The 21612-nt window shown below is 38.6% G+C and overlaps 3 protein-coding genes across 3 annotated transcripts; 2 read left to right on the top strand and 1 right to left on the bottom strand.

The window, feature by feature from the left end:
- The first annotated feature begins 1056 nt into the window (after nt 1–1056).
- ppm1g (protein phosphatase, Mg2+/Mn2+ dependent, 1G) lies at nt 1057–7275 on the top strand. The gene is made up of 10 exons (XM_058386358.1): nt 1057–1648; nt 1948–2017; nt 2137–2222; nt 2993–3122; nt 3214–3674; nt 3883–4020; nt 4835–5069; nt 5169–5298; nt 5766–5862; nt 6181–7275. The coding sequence occupies exons 1-10, from the start codon at nt 1538–1540 to the stop codon at nt 6367–6369; spliced, it is 1647 nt and encodes a 548-aa protein (XP_058242341.1). The 5' UTR covers nt 1057–1537; the 3' UTR covers nt 6370–7275.
- si:zfos-1056e6.1 (uncharacterized protein LOC107988029 homolog) lies at nt 7118–10094 on the bottom strand. Its single transcript, XM_058386362.1, has 9 exons — nt 9955–10094; nt 9447–9514; nt 9300–9347; nt 9093–9157; nt 8847–8884; nt 8661–8740; nt 8454–8516; nt 8300–8350; nt 7118–8206 (listed from the first exon to the last, which is right to left on the bottom strand). The coding sequence occupies exons 1-9, from the start codon at nt 10031–10033 to the stop codon at nt 8153–8155; spliced, it is 546 nt and encodes a 181-aa protein (XP_058242345.1). The 5' UTR covers nt 10034–10094; the 3' UTR covers nt 7118–8152.
- A 673-nt stretch (nt 10095–10767) lies between these two features.
- apmap (adipocyte plasma membrane associated protein) lies at nt 10768–21336 on the top strand. The gene is made up of 9 exons (XM_058385924.1): nt 10768–10999; nt 11582–11698; nt 12568–12683; nt 12949–13041; nt 15318–15434; nt 15919–16093; nt 16255–16389; nt 18265–18457; nt 20119–21336. Exons 1-9 carry the CDS (start codon nt 10908–10910, stop codon nt 20326–20328), a joined length of 1248 nt encoding a protein of 415 aa, XP_058241907.1. The 5' UTR covers nt 10768–10907; the 3' UTR covers nt 20329–21336.
- Nucleotides 21337–21612: the final 276 nt, after the last annotated feature.

The raw sequence follows: 21612 nt of genomic DNA, 5'->3' as shown, positions 1-21612 counted from the left end.
AATTTTGTAGAAATCTTTTTTGGGGCTATGATTATTTAGTGGTTACGGCATTGGACTACTGATTGTACTGTATGAGTCTGAATCCCAGCTCCACCACAGCTGGGCCCCTGAGCAAGGCCCTTAACCCTCAGTTGCTCAGTTGTATAAAATGAGATAAATTGTAAGTCACTCTTGATAAGGGCGTCTGCCCAAATGCCAGAAATGTCAATTTTTGAAACAGATTTATTTGGCTTTGGGAGTTATAGGGTTTTTTAAAATTCATTTTGTATAATCGAGTTCCTGTAAGCTACTATAGGGTACGGAGATGCTATCAAACATATTCAGTGTTAATTGTCCACTTAAGGGTTGTGGGAGAAATGGGGTGTTGAATTAAGGACAGAATAGGAATAGAATTTGTATTTGGGAATGATTTTACTTTAGGATTTGAATGTGTTTGTACTCATATGATATAATACAACCACTATACTCAACTGAACCGGACACCGACTCAATACTTTTCTCTACCCAGTGTTGTGTTGTTTTTGTTTTGTTTAGCATACAAGTAGGTATCCTGTCGGTTCTCACAGTCTGCTCGCTTCTCGCTTCCTGCGCAAATGTGACGCAGCCAGTGTTCTCACGAATGCGAGTCACCCCTGAGCATATTGCTGCATCCCAATTCGCCTACTTATTCTGAGCGCGTGTGTAAATAAAAAGTACATACTTTTGAGTGTGCACACTTGTGTAAGTACAGGGCCATATTAACACGTCGTGTCATGGAAGAAAACGTAATGCGCACATTGCCATTGAAAACTATAAACACTGTAAACGTCTCGTTGCGTTTCTTTGCTTCATTCATTCAAAACTCCTCCGCAACACAAGGAGCAGTGTGAAGTAAAAAAAATACAGTATACAATAAAGTGTGCACGGATCCACACGAAAATCTCCCGGATATAACAGACCATCCGGGTACCTTTCGACAGTCATTTGAACATACTACGATTTGGGACACGCTAAATTCTGATCTCGGATACTATTTAGGAAAAGGAATTAGCATGCAGAGCATGTGTCATGCGCGAAAGCTCGTACTTCCGCTTCCGGGTAGAGTCTCAGTCAGCCCTCTCTAAAATGGATCTGATGGGCTGTTGATTATGTTAGCTCTCACACGTGTTAGATTACTTGCGTATTTTTGCGAGAGAGCTCATTTGCATCGGCGTTTGAACTGAAGCGCGGTTTGAGTTCTGCTCGGTTTTGGAGGGCTAATTTCTGACTGGTTACGGGTCAGGGAACGCATGCCTTAAAGTCCCGCAGCATCTCTTGTGTTAGCAATCGGTCAGCTAGCCGGCTAAAAGTACCGGGTAGCCAAATAGCGCGGCTTTAGCCAGGTTTGGTCGCTTTCACTTTGCTAGCAGTAGAGATCAGAGGGAAATGTGTGAAAGATCCGTTCTACACGGACACACAACACGCCTTTGAGACTTTTTAATACTCTCTTTCGTCACCCTCTAAAGGGTTCTCTTATTATTATTTTTAACATTATCCCGATTGGCGGCTACAGGACAGCATGGGGGCGTACCTATCGAAGCCCAACACGGAAAAAAACACAGCCGACGGAGGGAACCAGAAACTGAGCTACGGACTGGCGGCCATGCAGGGATGGCGTGTTTCAATGGAGGTAAAAATGTAGCTTAGCCATCTGCTATTGGCTCTCCAGAAAGGGTTACTGAAGGCTGGGTAACTTCAGCACACAGACCTTTATTTGCCACGTGTGTGTGTGGAGCGATTCATTATGTGCTTAAGATGGAAAAGTGCTTTAGTTTTAATCCCCCAGCAGTTTCTATGGTCTCGCGCAGGCTGCGGCGCCAGTGTGCAGGTTTTCGCGCCATTAGCGCCGTGCTTCGCGTCAGGGTTCATATGGCGCTGTTCTGTGGCCTTTAACTGGACACCACCTCATTTTCTTCTTTATGTTTTCAGGACGCTCACAATTGTATCCCAGAGCTGGATGAAGAGACGGCAATGTTCGCCGTTTATGACGGACATGGAGGTAAACACCACAGTTAAGCAGAGCTAGCGAACCGTTTGTACGAGTGAAGATTTTCCTCCATGTAAATACAGAGAAGTGTCCACTGAAACAACGGAGTGTGAATTTCTCTTTTCTGCCAGGTGAAGAAGTTGCTTTGTACTGCTCCAAATATTTACCAGACATCATAAAACAGCAGAAAGCATATAAAGATGGCAAACTGCAAAAGGTAAGATGGATTAAGATAAGCACGGGTATGCAGTTAAGCAAAAGATAATAAACACACTTTCTGTTTGCTAATAATCCTGACCAGGGATACAGCTGGCAATTCTGTACCACCTAAGATGTCTTTGGACCCCAAAACTCTTCAATGTCATAAGCTTTAGAGATATTCATTATAGAATGACCCAGGGTTAACATGAAAAGATTCCATGTATTTAAACAATGCTGCTTTCTCTCTTGTTCTGTTTGCTAGGCAGAAAACTGTAGTTGCTTGGCTATTGCTGTAGGTTGAACCTCAGGTCATCTGACATCTCAATGTAATTTGTAAAATTCAATTATTCGTCAGTCATTTCATGTACCGTGGTTATTGGTGAATGTAGTATGAGCTCTTGTGGCATTGTATCATTCTGGTCATTAGGAGCATGATGCTTGTGTGGAAAAATTTCACTTCTGTTCAAACATGCTTCTTTTACACAAGACAGGTGCAGTGCAGTTGGGCAATTTATCTTTGTTTGGGGGTACTTACAACCATTATTGCAGAGTATAGACTATATCACTAACCCCCCCATAACCTCTGGAGTATGCTTTCTTTTACAGCCCTGGTAGCATTACATAAGTAGACTGCACTGCTCGATTAAGGAACAGATCGTTCTGCACACAGATTTGTGATTGTCTGATGCGAAAGTGCTATGAGAGAGAAGACCACATCCGGGAGATCATCAGATTAAAAATACTTTACCTGTCTAATTTCTGTACTCCTGGATTGCATGTTTGCAGGCTCTGGAAGATGCTTTCCTGGCTATAGACAGCCAAATCACCTCAGAGGAGGTTATCAAAGAGCTTATTCAGATAGCTGGCCGCCCACAAGAGGAGGCAGCACCAGAAAAAGTTGCAGATGAAGATGATGGTGAGAATAATGTTTTAGAAATCACTTTAGTGAATGCAACATTAGAGCTTGAGCTATAACTCCTTGCTCTTTGTATCGTGTCTCCCCTTAGTGGATAATGAGGAAACAGCTCTTCTGCATGAAGAGGCCACAATGACAATTGAGGAGCTGCTTGTCCGCTATGGACAGAACCTGAATAAATCAGGCAAAAAGCTTGGACAGGATGCCACCAAAGAGCCGGAAGACCGAGATAACGTCCATACAGATAATAAAGGGATCAACGGTGAGACAGAATGTGGGGCATCTGAAACGGACAGCAATGGAAAAGCAAAGCTGGAAGAGACAGCTGGAGGCTCCAAAATGAGGGCATGCAGGAGAGCTACAGCCTCCTGTGGGGGGAGCTCTGCAGCTGGAGGCTCCTCTGATGGGGAGAAAGCTGGAGCCACAGCAGACGCAGGACCTTCTTGTTCCTCCTCCGCAGCACCCACACCAGGAAGTGCCAAATCCAAGTTCTTTGAGGACAGTGACGAGTCAGACGAAGGGGAGGATGAAGAAGAGGGCAGTGATGAAGAGGTAAGGAGGAGAGTATGTTTGACTGGATGCATAAACAAAACTAGATTTAATCTGAGTGTGATTTTGCTGGACCAAATGCAATTTTGTCTGCCTGTTTTGTTTTTAAATGGGGGGAGTACTTACTATATGCCAAAACAGAGCAAAAAAGGCATGGACATGTTATCAGTAAAAACTTTTATTTTGTGTTTCTCTTTGGTTGATTTCTTAGGATGGCAGTGAGCAGGAGGCTGGGGACAGCAGTGAAAATGAAGAGGATGACACAGAAGAGGAAGAAGAGGAGGAGGAAGAGGACACTGATGAAGAAGAAGAAGAAATGTGTTTGCCAGGGATGGATGGGAAAGAAGAGGCAAGTGTAGCAGTGTTAGGGTGGAGCTAATAAATGTTGATTTATAGATGGAAATAAAAAAAATTTCGTGAATTTAAGAAGTTATTTTTCTGTCTGCACGTGTGAAGCTACATTCAAATGTTTTACTTTCAACCTTGGTATAGGGACATAAAGACATGGGGTAACTTGACATTTTTGATTGTTTTTTGGTCATATCTATTGGTCTCAATTCAACAATTCTAATTTGTAGAAGGCAGTGCTGTCATTTTTAATCTGATTAAACTCAACTGCTAATCAAAGCATGTAGGAGTTAATGGACTAACTTTATTTAACCAGCACAACTATCATTTTATAACCCATTATGAGAAGTCCATTACTATCAGTGAAAAAATAACACTAATGTAGCATTATCCTAATGTGGGAGGATATGTTGCTAGCAAGCTACAAAAGTGTTGGCAGTAATATATGCTAACTTGTACAGATTTTGTGAACTTGATGCCTGTTCCCTGGAAGTTGGAATGCAAATCTGATAGAATGTTGGCAAATGGTGTAGTCATGATTTGCATGATGTAGAGACTGAAGTATTTGCAGAAATTGGCAAAATCAATCTTCAGCAGATCATGGCTATTTTAGGAATGAAACAGAATGATTTGATTTATTGATGCAGTTGTTTATATTGATGTATAATTGTAACAGGGATGCACCAGATGAATGAGGATTAGGTTTCCTAATCTGATTCACTGACCTTTAATGGTGTGTGTGTGTGTGTATGTTGTACATAGAGTATATGGACAGGCTCATTAAGTTTTTAAATTTTCTTGTGGTTGTTTTTCAGCCTGGCTCAGACAGTGGGACTACAGCTGTAGTGGCTCTCATTCGCGGTAAACAGCTAATAGTAGCCAATGCTGGAGACTCTCGCTGTGTCATCTCGGAGAGAGGCAAAGCAGTGGACATGTCCTATGATCACAAACCAGAAGATGAACTGGAGCTGGCCAGAATAAAGAACGCAGGAGGCAAAGTAACCATGGACGGCCGTGTCAATGGAGGACTAAACCTTTCCAGGGCTATTGGTGTGTACAAATTCTACTGCTTCTCTCCCTCTCTCTCTCTCTCCTTTTCTTTTAAACATTTTGTATGTTTGTATAAAATAAATGTTTTCTTGGGTTTAGGGGACCACTTTTACAAGAGGAATAAGAACCTTCCACCTGAAGAGCAGATGATTTCTGCTTTACCAGATGTCAAAGTACTGACTCTCAATGAAGAGCATGAATTCATGGTGGTTGCTTGTGATGGAATCTGGTGAGGATAACACATTAAACTTTATAGACCTTAAAATGGTCACATTCTGCAAAAAAGTCTTTCCTTGGTTGAAATGTTTTTGATATTGGGTTCTCATGGGAGTAAGTAATGTACCCTGGTATGTAAGTGATCTTAAAGTGAGTTACAGCAGCCATGGTAACTTTTCAGGATTCTGGAATTTGATTGAATGCCTGTTATTATTGCAACCTGATTAAACTGCTCCAAGACCTTTCAAATCCTGTAAATGGTCAACGGCTTCCATTTCATTCTTTCCCTTATTAAAACAAGCCTTTTTACTATTATTACGCATGGGGTTAAATTCAAGGTCAGCACTTGTTGGCATCCACAGGGAATGTCAGGTGTCCTGGCAGTGATGTTAGATTAATGGGCCATTATGCAAGCAAGGTAAATCCTCTTGTAAATAATCAACATGGTGTTTGTACTAATAATATATCTCTTGATCACAGGAATGTGATGAGCAGCCAGGAGGTTGTGGACTTTGTAAATGAGAGAATGAAAGCAGAAGGAAGTGAGACAAAGCCACTGTCTGCTGTTATTCAAGAGGTGGGTATGATTGAGACTGATTTTACTCAGTCAGTTTATATTGGTTATATTAAGTATTATTTTATTTTTTATTTTTTTTAGTTCACTCATTTGCAACTTTACCTTTTTATCACTTGAGTGATAGAATTATCCAGCCTTACTCCTACTCTTCAGCTCTTACCATTAAAAATAAATACATAAATTATTTGATTTCCTGACTCTTTTTTTCATTAATACAACCTGGAAACTTTGTGTTCAGGCAGCCATAATTGGTTGAAACAGTTTGAAAAGTTTTTCCACTGCAACTTATTAACTGATGGAACTGTGTGTGTATTCCAGCTGCTTGACCACTGCTTGGCACCAGACACATCTGGGGATGGCACAGGCTGTGACAACATGACTTGTATGATTGTCAGTTTCAGACCCTTCACTGGTAAAAGCGAGGATGAGAACACAAAGAAACGCAAGGCCGAGGAGCAGGTGTCTGAGGAGAATGGCAACGACAGCAAAAAATCCAAAACGGAATAGAGCCACCATCAGTGGTCCCTATATTCTCTTACTGCTCTTCTGATGAAGTCCAATCAGACACTGTTTTTCTCGCAACACAACTCTACTAGACTTTTTTTTATGGATGACACCCCAAGAAAATGTTTTAGTTTGAAATAATTTGAAGGTGCAAGAAAATTGAACTGTACACCAGCCATCTGTCCTCATTTTTTGTAAAGAATTTGTTTAGAGGCCCTCAGCAACCTGACCACACGAATGAGTGCAGCTGTCCCTCAAAAGACCGTACTCGCATCAAGTAAAATTTGTGAACTTTTATGTGCTGATATCCTTGTACATAATTTTTCCAGGAACTTGCCATAATTTTGTTTTGCATTGTATCTGTGTCGCTCTGAACACCCATGTAACTGTATTCAAATACATTTTTTTGTAAATTGTGATTGATGCAATTGTTTTAAATTTTTGGAGGTAAAAACAGATTTTCAAGCCATTTAACTTTCCTGATAAGAAGGGATATCATCAAAGAAATCTAAATTTGAAATGTTACTATCATTCCTTTATTTTCAGTATGTTAACAAGTAATGACTATTTTGTCTGTCCTCTTGAGGCTCCAATTGTATTGAGTGTTTTGTTTTTTTGTTTTTGTTTTTTTAAGTTGCTGAGCAGAAGTGCAACCAACATGAAATGAACGAGTGTCTTGATGTCTGCAGAGGTTCAGTAGTGCAACTGTAAAGTTGGAGCCCTCAGTGAGAGCTAGTCATCTGTACATATGTACTCTGTATCCGTCATGCAGCTCAAATAAGGTTTCTATACAAGGTATTTTGGAAAATATATTTTGGTACTTTTTAGCATCTTTGGGAATTCTCTGAGACAGCGAACATTGCTTAGGATGACATTTTCCTGAAACAATAAACAAGTGGAGGCAAACTAGTCACATGCATTTCTTTACTCTATAAGAAAGCCCGAGCAGATATACTGTACTCAACACTGTGTGAGACTAGTGATCTGTGTTTTGTCTGAAACCTGAGCAAAACTCGGGGGACTCACAAAATTCTTCCCTGTAAAATAACAAATGAAAAATGAATGACTGGGTTAAAAGTCACTGTGTGTGTTTGGACATGATACAAAATTCTTCCTCTAGAAAGCCTGCTTCGACTCCACTATCATAATATATAAATAATTTGCAAAGTGAAACTTGTGGCTTGTTGTGAAGGTCATTTTGCTGACATGGTTTGGGTTCACATTTGACCCTTAGCTGGACGGGTCACTACAAAGTGATTGGGCCTATAATTAAAATTCCTATATGTGGGAATTGTCTCTTCTAAGGGCACATTAACTCACTCACTGGTTTGGTGGGTATTCCATGGTGTAAATCCAATGTGGTCTGGAGGCCCACCACCTAGGATGCTGTTGTTTTTTTTAACTTTAATATTAGTATCTGTCTTAAGAAATAGTAATGCATTTCTGAAAAGTGCACACAGAGTGCCCAGTGTTGAAAAGCCTTAAACAGTGAACCATTTTTACTACAGCTGAAAGAAAATCCTTATTACTTCATTTTATCAGCGTCATTATTAATACTTGTCAACTTGAATGGCTTATTTTTGAAAGTATAGAGAGGTTGTATTATATGCAATAACACAATGAATAAATGTGTGGAACTGATAAATGGTCAGTGGTACAATGCTTTGGTAAGTGTGTATTAAGCTTTACTATTTGTACTATGGTAAACAAAATGAGCACATAGTTAAAATATTTAAATTCCCTGCTGTTTACAGAGGAGACTGGTGTGGAGTAGATTATAAAATGATCACCAGAGTGGTGCTCGCTTAAACATCCCCTCCCAGCAATATGACTCTGCCATCTGTTGAAACATGTAAGCATACAAGACATGCTAATTCAAACGTGAAATGCTAAAATTAAGTATGGTATGTCGGTACAGGAAACTATTAGTCACCTGCATTCTTTTGTGTAGGAAAATCAGTTTCTGATTCAACAGTTCAATATCCTGCAAAGAAAAGTATTAGACTGGTATTAGAGTTATTGAACTCGAGAAGTTCAGGTTAATTTAGACATATCCCGTGGTGAGCTTCTTTAAATTTATCTTTTACCTTGACCATCTTCTCATTCTGCTTTTGCTTGATTTGAGGAAGGAGTTCTTCCAGCCTTTCAATCTAAAATGAAAGCAAACTTGATATAACCAGGCTGCAAAATATCTGTACTGCACCATTTGCACTTCTATAGACTGAATGGAGATGATAAAGTTGATGTAATTTCTTTCATTATGTATTAAGTAAATTTGAAAACAGCAGTTTTACCCTTCTTGCAATACTCTGTAGTCTTGACTTCAAGCTTCTGTTTATCACCGTCATGGCAATGTTTCTGGGTTTTGCATTAACTTTATTTAGACACAGACAAACAAAACAGGTTTTAGAAGAAACAATAAATATATAGGAATTAACTTATCATAACTGGCATGCAACAAAATCTTTGAGAAATCATACCATGCTGAAAATATCTGGCCACCTCCAAGACATAAGGCCTAAGAAACAAAATCTTCATAAATAAAAATGATGAATGACCATGTACATTACTGGTCATATAATACAGCAGTTTAAAAAGTCATTGTCTTTATCTTGCACTGTTAGTGCAGTGGTGTGTACCTGAATGACAAATTCTACATTCTTGAAGACTACAATGTTAAATCCTAATAGATGCAATGCAAATAAAAATACAATGCATTGACTTACATTTGTTTGGTGTTCACTGGTATGCAGCCATTCAAAGGGATTAAAAAGCCTTGACTGTTTCGTATCTGTGATGAGATTTAATTCTTTTCAGCAGAATTTCTTACACTATGCCTTGATGTGAGCTAATTACAATATAAATAAACATATGATGCTTTTCTTAAAATGTTTATATTAATCAGTGCTCATCAGACACATTTCTGTAAATACCTTGAAGGTGACCTGAGCAATGTCCAGTCTGAAAGAATGAGCTACAATCTGTGAAGAAACGGGAATAACGGACTCAGACACGTAGAAGAAGCAGACACAGACACAGAAGAAGAAGGGGGGGAAAAAAAAGAAGAAGAAGCAGCATACCTGCCTCACTGTTGTCATTTTTGTCCCTCTTGGAATGTGAACTTCTTTCAGAGCTATAACTCTGTCATCTACAAAACAACCAACCATCACTCACTAATGCAGAAAACTCATTATATAACTTAATTGCACTGATTCATGCATAGCATTAGTTCAATGCCATTAACTAAATAATAACCAACTCAAGCTGCACAGCTCACTTGTACTGTTGCCTCTTTGTCAGCTGCACCTGTTAATATTTGAGTGCTCCTTAAGGACTCTTTCAGACACTGCTATAGTTCAACATCGAGGAAAAAAAGTATATAGATTTTATACTTTAACCGCTTATTGATTCGTTACAAGACTGGGATATAAATAAAAGATAGATTTTGAACCTATGTACTATGCGTAGACTGGTGGTTGCTATGGTAACCAAGATGCTCAGGCACAATCATCCTCTCTTATAAATCTGATTAAGATAAATGTTTTTAAAATAACAACAACAACAACAACAACAAGAATAATCACAAACCATCAAGGTCAAGCCTCTTCAACGCAAACCATACTGCTACATGTGCATTTTCGGCATGAGCGACTGGACCACTCTCCATCTCTGCAGCCTGCTCTCAGTGACTGAAACAGCAGTGTGTGAATCCAGCAACCTGCAGCGATTACAGGGTGAGCGGAAGTACACTGTCTCACAAAATACACCGCAAAAAGTACAAACAAACAAACAAACAAACAAAGCAGTGAAAACAGAAAGGGAATTAGTTATAGCGGTCCGAAAATTCTGCAAAAGGGGGTGTGGAAGTCTAAGGCACTCATTTACAGACTGCCAGAAAATATAGAAATTCAGAAAACGTTTTTTTAAAAAAACAAAAAAAAAAACCTAAATTGTCAAAGATAGACTTATAAATAATAAACTTACAGCATCCAGAATCTTACATCATTATATATCACACAATGCTCTTAAATAAATAAATAAATAAATAAATAAATAAATAAAACAAACCCTGCGAAATTTACTTTAAAAAGAAAAACTAAAATAAATTTAGATTATTGGGAAGGTTTTTTTTTTTTTTTAAAAAATGTAGATAGATAGGAAGATTAAACAAACAAACAAATAAATAAATAAATAAATGACAACAATTGACCAGTACGTTACGCTACAGTAATGTTACGCTATATATTTTATTGTAGGTTGTGCAAAAAATATTAATATGTCCAAACTAGAACGTTTAGCAACCAAAACCTCACTCAGAAAATATTTCATAACTGTTTGAGGTTTTGATAAACGACCGAATGCAGTGTTGTTGCTGACTTCACTCTCCTTTACACACACTCGCACACACACACACACATACACACATACACACACACACCGCTGTACACCGCAGTAGTACCGCTAATGTGAAAGGACCTCTCGGCTACACTGCACTTATTGTGATTAATACTAGTAGGAGCTGAAAGGTCAGACGTTTCAGTATGAATGAGCCGGAAGGACTGCGCTTCAGGAAGCTGAATAGACCTCAGATTTTAACAGATGAAACGCATGAACCCCAATACAAAAGCACGAGGTGAGCCGGTTGCTAACTCTACTGTTAAACCAGTTAGATTGTTTTACTTCTCTTTTAAGTTAGACCTAAAAGATGATTGCATATACATCTCTGTATGTTAGATGTGTACATGTACACCTTGGTCATATTTTCATATCATACGTTATACGTCCAAGCTGAGAAAGTTCAACGTCTACCTGTATATGTGTATTATTGCACAAGTGCACACACTGCAGTTACACCCTGCATTTATTTACACAGAGTAGAGAAAGCTTTCACATCATCTAGCGTATTGGCTTCACAGTTGTGTGACTGTTTTTGCACAAAACGTCCTGCTTCTTTTACAACTTTAATAGTTACACTCTTCCTAGAATTTTCTTCAGATGATTTTCTGTAAGAGATTTTATAGCAACACACACACACACGCAAATGAAGGAATACACTGATAAGCTCTGCCAGAGGCACACTGAAGCTGTTCAGGCAGCTCAATATCAGTTCAGAAGTCTTTGCTCAGAAATCTGATTGTGGTTCTTTCAATCTGGGTCATATATCACATTACTTATGATTCTAATTGTTTAAGTGCATTCATCATCTGAATTTCAGCACGTACAGCGGGAAGGTGTTCCGGGTCACTCTGATGTCTCTGGCTGCGTTCCTGATTCTCCCAGTCCTGGTGGTCATTTTTCTCCTGGAGTCCCCCATTCAGCCAGAAGCATTCAGGTATGCTATGGATCTCTCTGTCTGTGTAACTTCACATGGTTTAGCTGTCATATGCTAGATGGGAGATTATAGTCAAATGAGCAAATTGAGGAGGGTTTGGGTTTAAATTAAAGTAGGGAAATCATTCAATTGTACTGTACATTTAGGGCCCTGTTTATAATATTGTCCTTAGATTCTGTTATATGATTCAACCTGACAGTCTTATTCTGAAATATCACATAAGCAGCAACTTAACATTTTTTCCTTGATTTTCTTTTTGGTTCTTTGTGGGTGTTTAGCAAAGGGATTCGGAGCTTTTCTCATTTTCAGTAGACTGAGTCAATCATTTGAAGTCTTCATGAGAGCATTGACACATCATAGATGTTTCCAAATGTTAATCGGTGTATTTTCATACTACTTCCTCCATTTAATTTTCCGGCACTGCTAAACTTGTCAGACTGGATTTCTATTTGATTACTGTAGTACTTGCTTGCATTTAAGAGCTTCTGTAATGTATAGTTCTGTTTTTTTTAATGGACGAAGTTATGTAATAAAAGAGTCTGTTTCTTTTTTCTGCAATAGTGTAGAGCTCCCTGCATTCCCTGCCTCATCTGGCTTTTTTTTTTCTGGGTAACTCCAGAAGCACTGCTGCATATTTAAGTACCCTTGGCACTAATGTCAAACTGATCTGCAAACAAGTCTCATTTATATTCATCTCTCAGTTCTGTGTCGATGCTTAATGATTGATCTTGTTGCTGCTCCTGTTGGACACTGCAGTATGCCTCCACCAATGTTATTGCCTGGGCTGGGAATTGTTTTCCCCAAGAACTCAAGCATGAATTGATGTTATCACCTTTTTATGCATTTTAAGTTTTGTTGTTGTTTTATAGTCTCAATGAACCACCGCTCATGACTGGTTGCTTTGAGCCCAACCAAAAGCTTAGACAGGCAGAAAGACTGTTTGAGGACCACCTCACTGGGCCTGAATCTATCGCTAATATTGGAGGTCAGTATGTGCAGCCAGTGTGATCTCTGACATTCATTGTCTTTCTTTGTTTTTTTTCTCTTGTGTAAGGAGCAGCACAGCATTAGTAGTAACAGTAAGTGGGGCAAAGGTCACCTGTCTGTGATGACCGTCTGGTTAAACTATAATGTCTTTTGTCTTTATTTTTACTGCCATTATATTACATTACATTACAATTATATTATGTTATATTTCTTCCTGATAAGACCTTTTTAGTCTTTTATTTTACTCTCTTTTCCCCTTGCAGATATTCTTTACACTGGTACTGCAGATGGAAAGATTGTGAAAATTGACGGTAGAAAAATCAATGTTGTGGCAACTCTGGGAAAGCCTCCATGTGGTAAGTGAAAAGGACAAACTGTTTCCTCACTGGCTGTGTTGCAACATTTTACAATGGTGTAAGACTTTGTCAATAGATCCGAGGACATTAAATGAACAATATACAAATGATAAAGCACTGAGAAATGAGTTGTCATTCTCTGTCATAATTAGGTTTCTCTCACGACTCTCCTTAAATGGATCACTGAATAGCTGTTGAGTGAATAGATTCTGTAAGTTCAACTGTTGGTTGTTAGGTTTCTCCTGAAAGTTGGAAACCTGATGATGCATGACTGTTTTCTCATATACTTATATTAAGTCATGTCTGTCATGTCGTGGCATGAGAGCTATTATAAAATATTATAAATATTGTAAACTATTGTGATCACTGTGATTCTTACCACTACACAACAACCAAACGTAAATATTTAGATACAGATAATGTCTTTTTTAGACAGAAACAAATGCTGATATGAATAGGGTCCGTGTACTTTTTGGTATTTTAAGTTTCTTTTTATAAACAGAAACAAAAAAACGAAAATGAAATCGTTTTTTAATTATGTGATGAAAATGTCACACACCTTTTTAAAATTAGACTTGATTTTCTTTCCTCATTTATACTTTAAATAAAGAAAGTTGTATAGCATAGAAACGGAAAAACAGCTGCATTTTCTGTCTTAAAACGGGTGTATCTCCTTTTCTGTCATTTGTGGCAACGTGCAGTCTTCTACCGTGCTTTCTTTCTTTCTTTCTTTCTTTCTTTCTTTCTTTCTTTCTTTCTTTCTTTCTTTCTTTCTTTCTTTCGCCTTTTCTTTCTTTCTTTCTTTCTTTCTTTCTTTCTTTCTTTCTTTCTTTCTTTCTTTCTTTCTTTCTTTCTTTCTTTCTTTCGCCTATTCTTTCTTTCTTTCTTTCTTTCTTTCTTTCTTTCTTTCTTTCTTTCTTTCTTTCTTTTTTCTTTTTTTCTTCCTTTCTTTCTTTCTTTCTTTCTTTCTTTCTTTCTTTCTTTCTTTCTTTCGCCTATTCTTTCTTTCTTTCTTTCGCCTATTCTTTCTTTCTTTCTTTCGCCTATTCTTTCTTTCTTTCTTTCTTCCTTCCTTCCTTCCTTCCTTCCTTCCTTCCTTCCTTCCTCCCTCCCTCTCTCTCTCTCTCTCTCCCTTCCTTCCTTCCTTCCTTCCTCTCTGTATTATTGCACAAGTGCACACACTGCAGTTACACCTTGCATTTATTTACACAGAGTAGAGAAAGCTTTTACATCATCTAGCGTATTGGCTTCACAGTTGTGTGACTGTTTTTGCACAAAACGTCCTGCTTCTTTTACAACTTTAATAGTTACACTCTTCCTAGAATTTTCTTCAGATGATTTTCTGTAAGAGATTTTATAGCAACACACACACACACACACACACACGCAAATGAAGGAATACACTGATAAGCTCTGCCAGAGGCACACTGAAGCTGTTCAGGCAGCTCAATATCAGTTCAGAAGTCTTTGCTCAGAAATCTGATTGTGGTTCTTTCAATCTGGGTCATATATCACATTACTTATGATTCTAATTGTTTAAGTGCATTCATCATCTGAATTTCAGCACGTACAGCGGGAAGGTGTTCCGGGTCACTCTGATGTCTCTGGCTGCGTTCCTCTTTCTTTCTTTCTCATTTTCTTTTTTTTCCCTCACTTTCAGTTTTTCTTTGAAAAACAGAACACATGGGGTCAAACAATCACCATAACATCATCATACCATGTTCAGTGGGGTTGAGGTCAGAGCTCTGTACAGGTCACTCGATTTCTTACATGCCTTTATGGACCTTGCCTGAAACACAGGAACAGGTTTAGAGACAGGAAAGTGTAATGGGTGTTATGGTATAAATTCATTTGAGCTGTTTGCATGAGGCTCAGATTAAAACTTTGCAGTCCATGCTATCTGCCAGGTCAGGGTTATATTGAGCTACTAGCATGTTTATGTTTTGGGAAATAGAAATCTATTAAAAAACATTGTGGGCAGATACAAACAAAATATTAACTATAACAAGGGTATCCAGTCTTATCGGGAAAGGGCATTATGAAACACCTCTGAACTATAATAATAACGATTCCACACACCTCTAATTATGAACTCAAGTGATGAAGTGAGGAGAGCCAAGTGAGGAGAATTCACAGTCCATGCTGTCAGTGCTGCCATTACACCCCTAACGTCATCTTCAGTAATGCAGCTTGTTTAATGACCCGTTGTTTTTAGAATGTGATATACTGTAAACATGGAGCCAACAGTTGTTTCACTCTTTTTTATTTCTGTAAAGGGTATCCCGAGCAAGAACACGTTTGTGGCCGGCCGCTTGGAATCAGAGTGGGTCCGAATGGCACCTTGTTTGTGGCTGATGCCTACCTGGGCCTGTTTGAGGTTAATCCTGTCACAGGTTAGATAAAGAAAAACATTTCTCCATGTAGTTTTTCTCTTGTTCTTTCCCTTTTCTCTAGAGCTTTAATCAAGCTTAATATTGTACTTTATCCTGACCACTGCCAACTAGGCCAAAAAAAGACATTTCTATTGATGTTTTTCATGGGAAAATAATAGCCATGGTCTGATCCGCATTAACATTTGCCAAACCCATCTAAATAGACATCCAACATTCTGATTATATTCCATACTTACAGTACTATATTATATATTTATATATATATTTATTAAGCAGTACCTTGATTTAGTCTAGTAACCTAGACTTAATAGCCAATCACAAACTAGAAACACATTATTTTAATATGAGCTCATCCACATTCTTATGTTATCTGAGCCTCACTTTATTCTGAAGAATATAGAGTATCTACTCTCCTGTCAAAGTGCCATACTGTTGCCCATGCATTAGTGTCTCAGTGACCCACTCCTCTGACTTTGGCCTTCAGGTGAGACAACACAACTAGTGAGCACCAAGAAGCTGATCGGGGGTCGACGGCTCTCATTTGTCAATGACCTGGATGTGACACAGGATGGGAAGAAGGTGTATTTCACTGATTCCAGCAGCAGGTGGCAGCGTAGGGACTTCATGAAACTTATCATGGAGGCCACAGCAGATGGCAGGTAATTGACTCTTTAGTCAATGGCTTTCTTTGTGGCTTTGTTTTTACTGTAGTTTCGGGTAATATTGTTTTTAATGTAGGTTACTGCTACAATTAATAATGTATATGTATTAAGGCAGTTTGTTTAACACCATTGCTGCTGATACTGATTTGGTATTTTAGGGTTCTGGAGTATGATACTGAGACTAAAGAGGTTGCAGTCATGATGGAGAACTTGCGCTTCCCTAACGGCATCCAACTCCTTCCCGACGAAGAGTCTGTTCTTGTTGCTGAAACTACGATGGCAAGAATACGGAGGTAAGTTTCCTTCTTCCTGTTTGCTGGGTATCTGGGCTATATTGTAAAAATGGACTTTACTCTCTTTTTTGGTGTGTTTTTAAGATTAGATGTTGCAGTAAGACTGAGAAAATATGAACACTACTTAAAACCATTTTTTCATTTCAACAATGATCGATACCATGTCATGGTAATGACAATACCATGTTAGTTAAATCACTGACTTTTATCTAGATCACATGAGGGATTCATTTCAATAACCATGATTAGCATATAGTTTAAATTAACGAACAAGCAAATATTTCACATGATGCTTGTGAATAATTCACTGTAATTGATCCCTGTCCAACATGCAGCGCAACCAACGAACAAATAGATTGAACTCAATAGTAAATAGGTAGCTTAGCTACTACCAGGTAATACATATACAAATATATATTTTAATATGTATGAAATATTTAGTATGCTAGCATGTGATTTGGGAAAATACACCCAGCTCTATGTTTAGTGTGTGCAATAACACTCCAAATGACGAGTGAAACGAGCCTGAAGAAAGGCACCAAGCAGCATGGTTATCTTCCCAAATGTAAACTTTGGTAAAAATTACCAATGGATTAAATCAATTTTTAGTTAATTTCCAAATGCTCTTCCAACTCCTTACATTCACAACACGGTTCAATTCACTCAGGACAGCTTACAGGTCAGTATGAGTACACACAGCTGAATTAGCCTAAGGTTTATTGACCTTGAAACAGGTTCTGCTTTATGAACATTAATGATTAATGGGGAGTGTTGTCTTTCAACTGAAATTGTACAAAAAAGACAGTGATGTCACTTAAGCCACTTATGTGTTTCATGATTTTAATACACTACCCTGAAGCGCTGATAAACTAGAGGGAATTCTCACATTCTTACTGAATTTGACAGATTAAATTAGCTTTGCCTTTCGCTTTCCCCTTCCCACATCTCCACACACTTGCATGTTATTCACACACTAATTTCAGAGGCTCCCTTTTTGGACCGCAGTCGATTTAATGTCATGTCTAAAATTCGACCCTGTTGACCTTCCTACTTTATCACTTCTCACAGACGAGTTCTGTACGGAAATGTGCTCCACCCCCTTGCTGTTCTCATACTGCTCACGTCTGCTGGAGCTAGTGCAAGTCTCCACACACACACACACACACACACACACACACACACACGCTTTACCTGGATGAATGATGCAAGCTTGCTGTTGCCTAGGTAACAGAATTCTTCATTAAGCTTCCAGCGTTGAGAGACAAATGCCACATTCATTCTATTAGTGAAGCTCGTGTGGGCACAACAAGGGGGAGTGTAGAAAATGTTCTTGTGTAGGCTCGTTGTTTCTAAGCTTTGTTACATGGGGAACTAGAACGATTCATGTTATTCAGCATTTAATTCAAATAACGATGAAGAAACCCAGTCACACACTACATTATGGAAGGATACCAAAAATCGCCCAGTTGCAGTTAATACACACCAGTAGGAACTTGCTAATGAGTCACCCATGGCTTTTTATTGATTGTTAACCACATTACTGGGGAAATGTTTCACATTCTTTGTGAATTAAGCATACTGAATTAGATCCCTGTAAATGTCCCCAGGGAGATCATACAGAGATTCAGGATTCTGGTCAGCTACACAGGATTAATTAAGGGACATGAGTGAAACAGGTACTGCTTAAGTGAAAATAGACTGCCATTTCAAACCATGTAATATCAAGGTTACATTAAACAGCACTTTCCTTTTTTATTGATAAAGAATAACATGCCCCAGACCTGACTATAGCGGTTTTATTAATCTCATTCATTACTTTCTAAGGTTATTGGTGATAATGTGATTTCGTTTTCTGTATTGTTTAATTGCCCAAAGGATTCACGTAGCTGGTCTCAATAAGGGAGGCATGGACACCTTTATAGAAAACCTGCCTGGCTTTCCTGACAACCTCCGCCGCAGCTCCTCTGGTGGGTACTGGGTGGCCATGTCTGCCATCCGGCCAAACCCTGGCTTCTCCATGCTCGACTTCTTGTCACAAAGACCCTGGATTAAGAATCTCATATTTAAGGTTTGTATTTCTAAAGCTCGTTTGTCTGTCTAAGGATCATTTTGTTTGTGTTTTTGAAACTGTAACTGATTGTTGTCCTACAGGAAGAGCTAACTATGACCCAGCTTTAGTGTCCTGGCAGAGACTGAGATTTTAATTTAAAATCTTCTGGGGCGTCATTTCAATAAATTTGCCAGGGTAAGATTTAGGTCCCCTGAAAAGTGTCACTATTAATAATTATTTATAAGTAGAAATATACTGTTGAAGTATTTTTGTAACTGTTTATACAAAAGCTGGTCAAATCAAAGTCTCATTTCAGAACATGAATAATGTAATGCATCAGTGTTAAATAAAATATATTGACCCAGGCAATTAAGCAATTAGGTTTATACAAACTATTCACTCATCAGATCAAGTGAATGTTTGTGGAACTATGGTAGCTTCTCTTAACTTTCTCTAGTAACGCTGGCATTTATTAAACATGGGTATATTCAGTTATGCTTCAAAATCAGAAACTGCTGCCAGTTGCATTTTGATGTTAGCCTGTTTGATGCATGTGGGTGAGAAACTATTTATGCCATGCTATGTGGCTGGCAAGACATGGTTCAGAGATGAGTCATCAGCAATGCCAGACCTCATCAGCCCTTGCTGAAAAGTACCAGCTGCAAATATCGCAAAATTGTCAATGCCGTGTAAGATAGGTCCACAGGGATTACATGATTGTAGTATAATGGTCTCTCCAGCGCTGTTTGCAATTCTGAACAGTATTCCAAGCGGGACATCCCTCAGGATTTAAAGGTGGTCCGTAATCCAGTCATTATTTTAAGCCAAAAAAAAAATCAGTTAAAAAAAAAAAAGTTTTTCTCATTAGTCTCCTGTTCTGAAAAACCTCCAGCATGTCCATTGTCAGTTGTCCTGCAACACAAATTCACAACTTTTAATAGCCCAAAGGGCACTCATTACTTTTTTTTGGATGGGGCTGTGTGCATAAATGTGACAAGGGATGCCAGTTAAATCATTGTAGGGTATGTAACACTCTACTTGAGTCCTCAAAGCTTCAGTCATTAATTGCCCTTTTAGTGGAAATAGTTATATAAGGTATGAAGCTATTGTTATAGAAATGGGCTCATTTAATTCTCATTTTGAGAATTTTCAGATTTTTGCCAAGTTGAAGGATAACAAAAAATGTCTCGCCTTTTTGTCATCTCATATTTATACTCTGATGAAATAAGATGTCCGGAAGACAAAAGTGTTTCTTATGGTTCAGTTTAGCTTCAAATATTTAAATATGACTTGTTTAATTTTTGTGTATCAAAACAATTTTCAATAAACTGAAATATTTTACGTCGTTGAAAAGATTTATTGCTCTCATATTTTCAGTTTATAAACAACAATGGCTTTTTTTTTTTTTTTTTATTTGCCCTGACATCCTGTTTTGAGCATCTCTACCAAGGGTGCTAATAATCCTTTTGGGAACTGCAGCAGATTTATTAAATCAGTGATTCTTGGTTCTCTTGTTCTAGCATTCAAGTTGCTGACGGTCAAATTATTCTAAATCTGAAAGTCATATATGAGGCACTGTACTCAACTCGTTTTATATAATGTGGTGGGATCTTTGTAAGACAGTAACAGAGTTCTCTGTGCCAGATTGCTCATTTTTAGTTTGTCTGTGTGTTTTTTAGCTCTTCAGCCAGGAAACATTAATGAAGTTTGTGCCACGCTACAGTCTGGTGGTGGAGCTGCAGGATGGAGGTACTTGTGTACGCAGTTTCCACGACCCACACGGCACTGTGGCAGCCTACATCAGTGAGGCCCATGAGCACAATGGTTACCTTTACTTGGGCTCCTTCCGCTCTCCTTATCTGTGTAAACTGGACTTGAGCAAAGTGTAAAACAGTCCTACATGAACATGGGACTGTAAGTCACTGGGGCTTGATTATCAGTCATGTAACATTTCCTCAAGATGCAACAAACCGTTTTTTTTTACCTTCTCCCATAATCCACTGCTGAACTGAGAAAACAGAATCCTTCACATTCATTCCTGCATTGAATAGAGATGCTGTCATTCAGCTTTGACTTGCACTCACTGAGCACTTTATTAGGAAAACAGCCCCAATTCTTCGTGGCATGGATTTCACACAATGTGGGAAACTTTGAGATTCTGGTCCATGTTGACATGATTGTATCACACAATTTCTACAGATTTTTCAGGTGAACGTCCATGCTGAATCTCCTGTTCTACCACATCCCAGAGGTGTTCTATAGGATTCCAATCTGGTGACTGGGAAGACCAGTGAAGAACACTGAACTCACTGCCATGTTCATGAATCCAGTTTGACTTTTTGTGACAGGGTGCGTTATCAGACTGGTAGTAGCCATTAGTTGCGTAAATTGTGACCGCGAAGCAATGCACACAGTTGTCAACGAATAGGCTGTAGCATTCAAACAATAACTTATCCTGACCCTACCTTCAGTGTGAATCAGACCAGTCTACGTTTTTCCAGTCTTTTACCTGTCCAGTTGTGGTGAGCAGTTGTCCATTGCAGCCACAGCTTTCTTTTCTAAGGCTGACAGAAGTGGAACCTGACATGGTTCCTGACATTCTGGACATGGAACCTGACATTCTGCTGTTATAATCCATCCATCTCAAGGTCTGAAGTATTGTGCATTCTGAGATGCTTTTCTGCTCACCACAACAGTGTAGAGTGGTTATCTGAGTTACTGTAGCCCTTTCTGTCAGCTCAAACCAGTCAGGCGATTCTCTGATGACCTTTCTCAGTAAGAAGGTGTTTCTGTCTGCAGAACGGCTGCTCACTGGATATTTTTTCACAATTGAACCATTTTGAGTAAACTCTAGACACTGTTGTCTATGAAAATCTCAGGAGATCAGCGATTATAGAAATACTCAAACCAGCTCATCTGGCAACAACAGTCATTAACAATCTGATAGTTAATGTGAACACTGCCTGAAGCTGCTGGCCTGTATCTGCATGATTTTTTATACTGCAATGCTGCCACACTTGGCTGATTAGATAATTGCACGAGTGATTAGTTCTATAGGTGTTCCTAATAAAGTGCTCAGTGAATGTATGTTAAGTTTTTTGTTTTGTTTTTTTTGTTCTGAGCCATGTGACTCAGTATTTTAATTCTCCTTTTCTCGTGTTGAATGGTGTATA

The sequence above is a fragment of the Hemibagrus wyckioides genome, linkage group LG03 (genome assembly GCF_019097595.1).
Source record: "Hemibagrus wyckioides isolate EC202008001 linkage group LG03, SWU_Hwy_1.0, whole genome shotgun sequence".
Taxonomy (NCBI): domain Eukaryota; kingdom Metazoa; phylum Chordata; class Actinopteri; order Siluriformes; family Bagridae; genus Hemibagrus; species Hemibagrus wyckioides.
This window is presented reverse-complemented; position numbering and strand designations above follow the sequence as displayed.

Coding starts and splice junctions, on each gene's coding strand:
- ppm1g (XM_058386358.1), top strand. CDS start 1,538: ATGGGGGCGTACCTATCGAAGCCCAACACGGAAAAAAACACAGCCGAC. Junction 2,223..2,992: donor AAGATGGCAAACTGCAAAAG/GTAAGATGGATT, acceptor GCATGTTTGCAG/GCTCTGGAAGATGCTTTCCT. Junction 4,021..4,834: donor GGATGGATGGGAAAGAAGAG/GCAAGTGTAGCA, acceptor GTTGTTTTTCAG/CCTGGCTCAGACAGTGGGAC.
- si:zfos-1056e6.1 (XM_058386362.1), bottom strand. CDS start 10,033: ATGGAGAGTGGTCCAGTCGCTCATGCCGAAAATGCACATGTAGCAGTA. Junction 9,515..9,954: donor GAAGAGGCTTGACCTTGATG/GTTTGTGATTAT, acceptor GTTGTTTTGTAG/ATGACAGAGTTATAGCTCTG. Junction 8,885..9,092: donor CCAGTGAACACCAAACAAAT/GTAAGTCAATGC, acceptor TTTGTTTCTTAG/GCCTTATGTCTTGGAGGTGG.
- apmap (XM_058385924.1), top strand. CDS start 10,908: ATGAATGAGCCGGAAGGACTGCGCTTCAGGAAGCTGAATAGACCTCAG. Junction 13,042..15,317: donor TCTGGGAAAGCCTCCATGTG/GTAAGTGAAAAG, acceptor ATTTCTGTAAAG/GGTATCCCGAGCAAGAACAC. Junction 16,094..16,254: donor GAGGCCACAGCAGATGGCAG/GTAATTGACTCT, acceptor TTGGTATTTTAG/GGTTCTGGAGTATGATACTG.